We start from the raw sequence: 9599 nt of genomic DNA, 5'->3' as shown, positions 1-9599 counted from the left end.
GTTGAAAGTGCGGTGTGTGTGGTTCTAGAACTCTCTCTGGAGGCAAGCAGCATTAGGAGGGGGTGGTCGCACAATGTGCTGCGACTTGGACCCATGGTGGATGGGATGTGGTGTGTAATTGTGTGCGGCAGATCGATGTCGTGGACAAGGGGCGGGCGGCTGCTGTACTGGTGGGATGCACGAGCGAGCGCGTGGTGGGTAGGGGTGTGTGGTCGTGCTACGACGGTGAAACGATCCTTGTCCTCTGTAGCGTTGCTCGAAGCCTTGGGATACCTTGTAAGAGAGAGAGGAGGCGCAGATCCAACGTCTATGACAGATTGGTGTTGTCGATCGATATCGCAAGTCTGTCGCGCGGGTTATATCTCGTGATGTGAGAGCGGGCCCTCGATATGCATCTTACCGAGGTGGGCGATTCAGCTGGGCTGGGGCAGATAAATGCCGTCCCCTGTTATGACAGATTGGCGACCCGCCGTGGCGGGAAGGGCATTTGAAGAGCCGCTCCTGGATGCAGAGTGCTGCAGGTCCTGACATATTGGCCGTGTGAGACAGACTTGTTCAAGGGGGGATTAAGCTCTTGAGTCCAGAAGCGGAAGACTGACACGGCAGCTTTCTGTCAGGTACGGTGGCGATGTACGGCTTTGCTCGGCCGATGTTGTTTTGAGATGCGGGCGTCGATCTTGATGCTGTGAGCCGTGGTTTTGAGTTGTGTTGGGGGACTCGGCAGTTATATATAGGAGGGGAGTCAGTGGCTGGTTTCCAGATGCGGGGGTTTATGGTACTGGTGCTAGATAACATTGTCTAGGGCATATCGTCCTACAACTGGCTATCTCTTCCAACAGCTTCTGAAGTTTCAGAGACGGCTCAAGCTGCAAGGGCCCGTGGGTTGATAGACGCTAGATCGATATGCCGTGCCAGTGACCTGGATTGAGATATGAGCGGTAGCCGGCGGGCGCCGGTGAGGGGATTGGGATGAACATGCATGTTCACTCAGGAGCGGTGAGGCCAGCAAGCAGTATCTGGATCTATCTTTGGATATTTGTGGAAAGGAATGTGTATTTAAGATATAGGAAATAGACAGACGCATACACACACATTGATCGATGATCGATCGAGGAGCCAGGGATCTTTACTAGTTTGGCGGTGCGTGTGGTCATGGATTATCATCCTTGGCAGGTAGGAGTAGCACTGATTGCCAGGTCTTTCCTAGCTGGTTTTCCACGTTTGTGTGTAATGATGTAGGGTGCCGTGCAAACACGTTTCTGTATTCCAGATACCTTCTGCGCGTGGAAGTTTGGAAACATCCGGGGGGATATCAGTTTTGATGTTTGTGTGCCCTTGGAAGCTGTCTCTTCTTCTCAATTAGGCGTGTCGAGTTTGAGCGGGGATATGGGGAGTGCCATGCATCCAATTTATTTTGCCTCTTTACTTGTAGATACTAAAATTGGGATTAAATATCATGCCCTTTAAATTTAGATATCTCAGTATAATATACGGAGTATAATTTTGATATTAGAATCGAAATGATGTTCATCAAGCATTCTGCCAAGGAGCCCGACGAAACCTCCGATGCTCGGCGTATCTTCTCACCGATAGATTGTCAGAATTGTCACAATCAGTAGTCAGCACGTGATGTGTAAATGGGAAGGCGTGGAGCTTGTCCTGATCGGGGTCGTATATCCCCGCCATTAGCTTATGTAAGCAGCGAGGCTGCATGTGGATGACTACCATTCTTTACTTCCCGCTCTATCGATGACTTTCCTTTCTTCCTCTTTCCATGTTTCTTGAATCCTGAAATCCGTGGATCAAAGTTATCTCACGGAAAGGCCTTTCAGGAAACCGCCAGGATGACCATTTTCCAACAACGACGAAGCGCTGCGAAGCCTGAATCCACAGAGCCACCGCCATCGTCGAAGCCTCGTGCTAACCACCGCATGGACGATTATCTATTTGATGACATTAATTGGCCTGAGGATGATGAGCTAGAATCGTGTGAAATTGAGAACCGCGGTCTTAGCATCTCTTCCAACAGGGGCAGCGAACTTGATTTGTGCCGCAACGCATCCCGCTGGGTTGCCCAGGTGAGAATAGGTCTCGAGTATCAATTGGTCCGTTGCGTCTAACATGATTCAGGGTTCATCCGATCACTCATCTACCCCATCTGCCACTTCCGGTGACAACTGTGGCGAAGAGGAGAACGCGGAGCAGTGCCCCAGTGGCCGCATTGGTTCTGGAGGATGTCGGTTCTCGAAAGAGGCCCGTAGCATTCTCAGGACTTGGTATCATGAGCACCGAGAGAACCCTTATCCTACGAGCGAGGAGAAGGATGAACTCGTCACCATGAGCGGGCTGAAACGCTCGCAGATATCGCTGTGGCTGGCCAACACGCGCAGGAAGAATCGGGCTCGTGCCAACCAGAAGCAGGCAGCTGGTGCACCTACCAAACAGCGCTCGTTCGGAGAAATGAACCCCCTTGATCGATGGAAGGTCACTCCTATCGAACTCGAAGCCGTTTCTCCACCCGTCATTTTGGCCGTTTGTGAGGACAATCAGCTGAAGCTGTTCGATCCTATTGACGAAGAGTTTGACTACTATCCTTCGGCTCTCTTTGGCCCCGAGCAGGCCAGTTCGAAGCCTAATAACTACGACGCTGCGCGTTCGATCACAACCTTTTCTCACAATGACTCTTACTTTGCCCAGTCAATGGCTAGTTATGAGACTGGATTGACTAGCACCCTGGGGGGCTCGTCCCTTTCGGATCAGACGTCCTTCTCATACTCGTCGCTCAAGCTCCCGTACAGCCACATCAGTGCCGGAGACCGTCGTCGCCGTAGGGTCAACCCAAGCAAGCCGCCAAAGCCTACTGCCAAGGCAAAGGCCCGCCCATTCCAATGCACGTTTTGTCCAGACTCCACATTCGCGACCAAACACGACTGGCAGCGCCATGAAAAGTCCCAGCATTTGAGCCTGGAGACTTGGGTCTGTTGTCTCTCGGGCGGAATCATTGATTCCGCGATCAGCCCACTGTGCGCATTCTGCGATCTTCCAAACCCAACCAAGCAGCACTTAGAGACACACAACTTCTCGGCGTGCCAGATGAAGGAACCGTCAGAGCGCACGTTCTATCGTAAAGATCACTTCCAACAGCATCTCCGGCTTACCCACGAGTGCAAGATCAACGCACGAATGGAAGCCTGGAAGTCGGAAGTGGGCAACGTTAGGTCTCGCTGCGGCTTCTGCAGTGCTACTTTCACTACATGGTCTGGGCGCGCGGAGCACCTTGCGTCACACTTCAAGTGTCGAGCGACGATGAAGGATTGGGTCGGAGATTGGGGATTTGAACCACACGTCGCTGCACTTGTGGAGAATGCACCTTCAGCAGCATTGCTGCTTGAGCCTCTTGGCAGCTTCCACTCCACGCCCAAGATCTCTGCGTTTGATGCTTCACACATGCCTCCGCCACCACTATTCACGGATATGCCTGTGGTAGATATGTCTGCGAATAACTACCAGTTCGGCGCTACGGGCTCTTATGCTGCTCCATTGATAGATTTCAATACCAACGTTCACCTAGCGAACACTGCGATGACCTTCCCCGATACGGGAATGATGGGATACGATGCCACAGATGCGGTAGATTGGGCGCAATTTGCCCCCTGAATGCGGCCTCCTGAGGCTGGCTTCTTGTTTTCAATTACTTTTGTCATACCATGTTTGCTTTACAACTGGTTCATGGGGTTGCGGGGGCGTTTATTTCATTTCCTTACTGTTCTGTTCTGTTCTGTGGGTTTTGCGGCATTTGGTTCAACACGCACAAGAGGGACGTGTGCAGGACTCGGTGTGCACCTAATTTTCAACTATAAAAATGGGCACTACAACATTGGTTGCCGGATACCCTTGGGCATATCTCATGGGGACAGGGGGTTCACCCTATTTAGGCTGCGGCCAAATATTGATAACTACATCATCACATATATACTCGGGGTTTCTACTAGACGTAGATTCTGGGGTTTACGATTTATGATAAATATTTTTCATTCATAGAAAGACAACTCCACTATCTGAGTTTCGTCTTACATCTTTGCCTGCTTTTTTCTTGTGACAAGTCTCAAATTTTACACTGCCATCATTGACATATTTATCTTCCTGTTTTTCTTCCATTTACAACCCTTCTCTCAACCTCAGAACTACTTAAACAAACCAGGTGCTCCGCTTCCGTTTCCGCTCCTCTTGATTTTCCTGCTCGGTCTTCTCTTTCTCGCTGGGTAATCCAAACAAGCTCGCCCTCTTCCTATGCTTTCGCTCTGGATGATCTGCTGGTCCCTGAGTTATCTTGTCCTGACTGTCATCTGGGACTTTCTTAGTTTGTTTCTCTTTCTGTGTATTCAATCCTCCCAGCCAGCTCGCCCGCTTCGCTAGAATTTGCTCTGATGGTTCCGCTGTTCCCTGGGTTATCTCTTCCTTACTGCCGTCGAAGTCTTCTTGGGTTTGTTCGGTCTTCTTAGCAGGTGTTATTCCAAACCAACTCCTTCGTTTTGAGCGTTTTCGCTCTAATGGAGTAACAGGTCCCTGAGGTAAGTTTTCATCGTTGCCTTCCAAAGCATCTTCGGTTGGCTCCTCGTTCTCCGGGGGTACCATTCCAAACCAGCTCCTCCGTTTCGAAGCCTTCCGCTCCAGTGGGTTACCAGAGCCTTGAGTTGACTTCCCATGGCTGTCTTCTGAACTTCGTACCTCCTTCTCGGTGGAACTCCTTGGAAACCAACTCCTTCGCTTGGAGGCCTTCCGTTCCAGCAGATTGAGAGACGCTTGGGTTGACATTCCACAGCTTTCTCCTGAATCTCCTTTGATTTGACCTTCCTTCCGGGAGGGATGTCCTGGGAACCAGCTCCTTCGCTTTGAAGCCTTCCGTTCCAGTGGATTGGCAGATGCTTGGGTAGACTTTCCATAGCTGTCTTCCGAACGGCGTTGGGTTTGGTCTTCCTTTTCAATATTATGTCCAAGAAACCAACTCCTCCGCTTTGAAGCCTTTCGCTCAAGTGGTTGAACATTCTCCTGGATTATCTTTCCGTGGCTATCATCTGAAGTCTGTACCTCCCTCTCAGGGGGATGTCTTGGAAGCCAACTCCTCTGCTTCGAACCCTTTCGCTCTAGTGGTTGAACATTCCCCTGGGCTGTCTTTCCGTGGCTATCCTCTGAAGTTTGTAGCTCCATCTCGGCGGAATGTCCTGGAAGCCAACTCCTTCGCTTCGAGCCCTTTCGCTCCAGTGGATGTACAGACGCTGGAGTTAACTTGCTGTCTTCTGAATCTGGTTTAGTTTGTTCTTCCTTCTCAGCGATATGTCCTGGCAACCAACTCCTCCGTTTCGATCCCTTCCGCTCCAATGGATGAACTTCCTCTTGGATTAACATTTCATAGCTATCTTCCGAAGTTCGTACCTCTTTCTCAGCAGGATGTCCTCCAAACCAGCTTGCCCGCTTTGAACGCTTTCGCTCCAATGGTTGAGCAACCCCTGGATCTGTCTTTTCCTGGCTGTCCCCAAGCACTTCCTCGGTTTGCTCCTGCTTTTTAGTAGAATGGCCTGCAAACCAACTCCTCCGTTTCGATCCCTTTCTCTCCAATGGATGGATAAGCTCTGTCTCTATCTTCTCCTGGCTATCCCCGAATACTTCCTCGGTTTGCTTTTGCTTCTTCGCAGGCGATCCTCCAAGCCAGGATACCCTCTTGGAATTCTTTCGCACCAATTGATCAGCGGGTCCTGGGGGTACAGATCCGGAACTGTCTCCGAATGATTCAAGGGTTGGTTTCTCCCTTGCGCTAGTTAATCCTCCAATCCAGCCCATTAGTTTACCTTTCGGCTCCGGCTCAGCGGCCTGGGATTTTCTTCGCTCCTTTTTATTTCCCTCCCTGGTGGTGAATCCTCCAAACCAGCTCTTCACCTGTGAATACTTTTGTTCTAGTAGAACAGCCAGCTCTTGCGTTTTGTTTTCCTTGCTGTCTTCCAAAGCGGTCTCAGTTTGCTTCTCTTGGGCTCCTTCCTCTTTGGTTTCCCCCTCTTCCCCTCGCTCTACATACACTTCTTGCCAAGTTGTCAAGATCCGTGTGGCACCCTCCAGCTCAATCTCTGCGAAGAGTTCTCGCATGTGCGCCTCGTGTTCTTGGGGCCAATAAACCTCGGTTGTCTCTAGCGGATCATCAGCTACTTCCGTCCTTTTCTCAACCTTCTTTTCGTCGGCAAGTTTGTAATCTTGCAAGCCACCGCCGGTTAGCAGTGAACCAAATTGGGTTTTGCAGAAGTCGTTGTAGGGTTTGGTAAAATCAATAGGTGGAAGACGGGCAAAGTCTGCACTATTGCGCTTAAAGCGGTCTCTGTCCTTATCAACTTGCTTCAATGAGGAGGGCTGGCCCTCTGGCTCTGAGTCCTCATCCCAGTAGCCGTATAACCACCTGATGATAGGGAGATCCTCATGCAATACGAATGATGATTCGATGCTTTCGCCAGAGGACGTTTCCTCTTGGTCTTGGCCTTCAATCTGATGTTCCGTGTCTTGGTCAGAAACTATTGGAGCACAGTTTGGTTTGCGATATGCCATTTCAAGGACTGAAAATACTGAGTCTTCGTCCTCAATGGGAGATTCTGTGCCTTTGCGGAGATGTCTCTTCGAGAGCGACGGCGATTCTGGGTAGGTATTTTTATGCGATGGAGGAGGGTATGATGGGGCCGCATTGGGATCAGCCGGCAAAGATATTTCCCCAGTGATGTATTCCATGCCTTGGCCAAAGTAGTAACCTGACTCCTGGCCTTCAATTGAACTCTCCGAGCCTTCATGCTCAACCGTTGCGGCTTGGTTTCCAATGGGAGATTCCATCGAGACAGGTCCTACCATAGGGGATTGCATGACATGATCCGAAGATATTGGGCCTTGGTCGAGTTCGATGTCTCGGCCAGGGAACATTGTGATGGGGCCTGTGTCTGGAGATTCCATGAATTCGTTCGAAAACATTATGGCTTCGTCTACAGCTGGGAATGCCTCAGTTCCGTCGGACAACATTGTGACTTCTTCTACATCGGCCAATGCCTCTGCCTGGTCGAAGAACACTGAGATGAAGCTCCCTTCATCGGCACTGCGACTGTGGGTTTCCGGTATCAACTGGTCCAAACCTTGAAGCTCGTCGTCGGTGAGACTTCCACGCTGGGAAACTGAGGTGAACGGATATTCCCCCCACATAAACTGGTCAAGAGCGTCGAGCTCGCTGGTGAGACTTCCACCATCAGAAGCTGTGGTCCGTGGATATTCCCACAGGGGCTCTCTCCCAGTATCGCCGTCGAATTCACCTATAATAGGAGACCTCCATGCTTCCTCCGGAGTTTGGAACTGACGTTCTTTGGCAAGTTCGAGATCCCTTTCTGCCTGGAGAATGATTTCTGGTGCGGCGGTACGGAAAGCTGGATGGAGGCCGATTTGACCTTTCTTTGGAATGACATTTTTGAATGGGAAATTCCTCTTGAACCGAAGCTTTGAAGGGAGAAACCTGAGCGGATCTTCGAGTGTACGCACTAGATAATGCGGGATGTGCGGCGCGGCCAGGTTTACCATGCCCGGCGGCAAACGAATACCCAACCTAGGTCCAAGCCAGAAAGGCAACTCCTCTTTGTCGGCTTTTTCCGATGTTTTCGATTGCAGATCGTCTTGAGGCATCTCACTGATTTTGTACCGTTTAGGTGGCTGTTTAACAAACGATTCTTGTGGTGCGTCTATCCCTGGCTGATTCTCCACGAAGCTCGTTTCCAATCTTTCGAGTGAGCCAAAGAGGCTCTTGGTGTCGGCATCGATTGGATCTGAGTTCGGGTCACCGTTTCTTAACTCATATTCCCAGGCCTTACAAGCACGCTCAATTGACATCGATCTGTGATGGGCCCTTAGCCATTTGTACTTTTGAGGATCTTTTAATGAACCAAGTCCATTAATGGGTAGGGGTTCAGAATCTTCGCTGACTAGGGAGTCTCTGTCATATTGAGAGGGCTGGACAGGTAGCATGGTCCAGTCATAGCCCAACGGGCGAACGGGTATCGCATTAATCCACCCATTGGAGTAGACAATCTGAAATTCCGGCGCATACCATTCTCGCGGAACCACTCCTGTTGCATCTGGCAATTGAAAAAATGGCTCTTTCCCCCAATCTGGCCAGCTTCGATCAGATAGAGATGATACGCTAGGTTGACTGACTAGCTCAATATCGTAAAGGCGGCGAGCTGTTAGGAAAGTGTCGTCCTGATATTGAAATGATAGCAGCTCTTGTGCTTCCGAGTGATCGAGAAGTTGTCCCCAAACCGGCGAGTCTCGGCCATGTTCATATACAGTGTTGGCTTGCCAAAGTGGTTCGAAATCGATAAGACGGCGAACGGGTAGCAAATATATGCTATGATCACGCAATGCCGGAGAGGATTGAGACGCACGTATGGGATGATGAAGAGGTAGTGGCTGACCCCAAGGCGGCGAGTCTCGGCCGTGCTGATATCCAGTGTTGGGTTGCCTAAGCGGTTCGAAATCAATAAGACGGCGGACGGGTAGCAAATATCTTCTATGATCAAGCAAAGCCGGGGATGATTGAGACGCATATAGGTAATCAGGAGGTTGTTCCTGTCCCCAATCCGGCGAGTCTCGGCCATGTTGATATGCTGTATTAGGTTCCCTGAGCGGTTCAAAATCGATGAGGCGGCGAGCGGGCAGCAAATATCTTCTATGATCAAGCAACGCCGGAGATGATTGAGAGGCATGCAGGGAATGACGACGTTGTTCCTGTCTCCAACCCGGCGAGTCTGGACCATGTTGATATGATGTGTTAGGTTCCCCAAGCGGTTCAAAATCTATGAGGCGGCGAGTGGGTAGCGAATTTCTTTTGTGGTCAAACAATGGCGAGGATAGTTGAAATACATCTGGAGAGTCAAGAAAGTGTCGCTGGTCCTCAACTAGCGTTGGTGGAAGTGGTGAATCCATGTTGTTGTGGTTCAGGGGTTTTGACACAGTTCAAAGTTCGGAACAAAGCGTCCACAATGAACCTTGGATGGTGCTTTTTGTCATTTGCAAAGGCATTTCTTGTCTTGATTGAGACACAAAAGGTCGTGTGTGTTATGTGGTGCTAATTAAAAAGCCATGAACAAGGAGCTGTGAGTGATGTTTTGGGTGTTTGTTGTGTCGAAGGAAATTTATCGTTGTGAAGGTAGTTGCACTTCTGGAATAGGAGTTGGGTGAGGCAGTCACGTAAGAGGAGATTCTTGAACAACCCCAAAACAGAACTAAATTTCCATGGTCTCGGCGTTGGAGTTTGCAGTTCTGACGTTAAAAGGTGCACCATGACGGATATTATCAAGGCTTTGTCATGTGAGAACTTCTACTGCATGTTAACATGTATTGTAGAACCTTTGATCAAATAAAATCCCGGGGTCTATAAATTAATAACAGTGTTGCCCGAGTACTACTCAGAGTACTACTCAGAGATCTTCGAGTAGAGTACTGTTTTTTGGGCTCGAGTAGAGTAGTACTCGAGTAGTACTCGAGTACTACGAGTACTACTCGAGTATAAAAATGAAAACACCATTAAT

The 9599-nt window shown here is 49.9% G+C and overlaps 2 protein-coding genes across 2 annotated transcripts; one reads left to right on the top strand and one right to left on the bottom strand.

The window, feature by feature from the left end:
* Positions 1-1753: 1753 nt before the first annotated feature.
* On the top strand, positions 1754-3983 carry VE01_04604 (uncharacterized protein). The gene is made up of 2 exons (XM_018274075.2): positions 1754-2078; positions 2131-3983. Exons 1-2 carry the CDS (start codon positions 1845-1847, stop codon positions 3655-3657), a joined length of 1761 nt encoding a protein of 586 aa, XP_018130959.1. The 5' UTR covers positions 1754-1844; the 3' UTR covers positions 3658-3983.
* A 205-nt stretch (positions 3984-4188) lies between these two features.
* VE01_04603 (uncharacterized protein) lies at positions 4189-8666 on the bottom strand (the record flags this gene model as incomplete). The annotated part of the gene is made up of 2 exons (XM_018274074.1): positions 4189-8268; positions 8454-8666. The coding sequence occupies 2 exons, from the start codon at positions 8664-8666 to the stop codon at positions 4189-4191; spliced, it is 4293 nt and encodes a 1430-aa protein (XP_018131052.1).
* Positions 8667-9599: the final 933 nt, after the last annotated feature.

This window comes from Pseudogymnoascus verrucosus (assembly GCF_001662655.1).
Source record: "Pseudogymnoascus verrucosus strain UAMH 10579 unplaced genomic scaffold scaffold_18, whole genome shotgun sequence".
NCBI classification, from domain to species: Eukaryota; Fungi; Ascomycota; class Leotiomycetes; order Thelebolales; family Thelebolaceae; genus Pseudogymnoascus; species Pseudogymnoascus verrucosus.
Note: the sequence above shows the minus strand (reverse complement) of the source record. Positions and strands in the feature narration are given on the sequence as shown.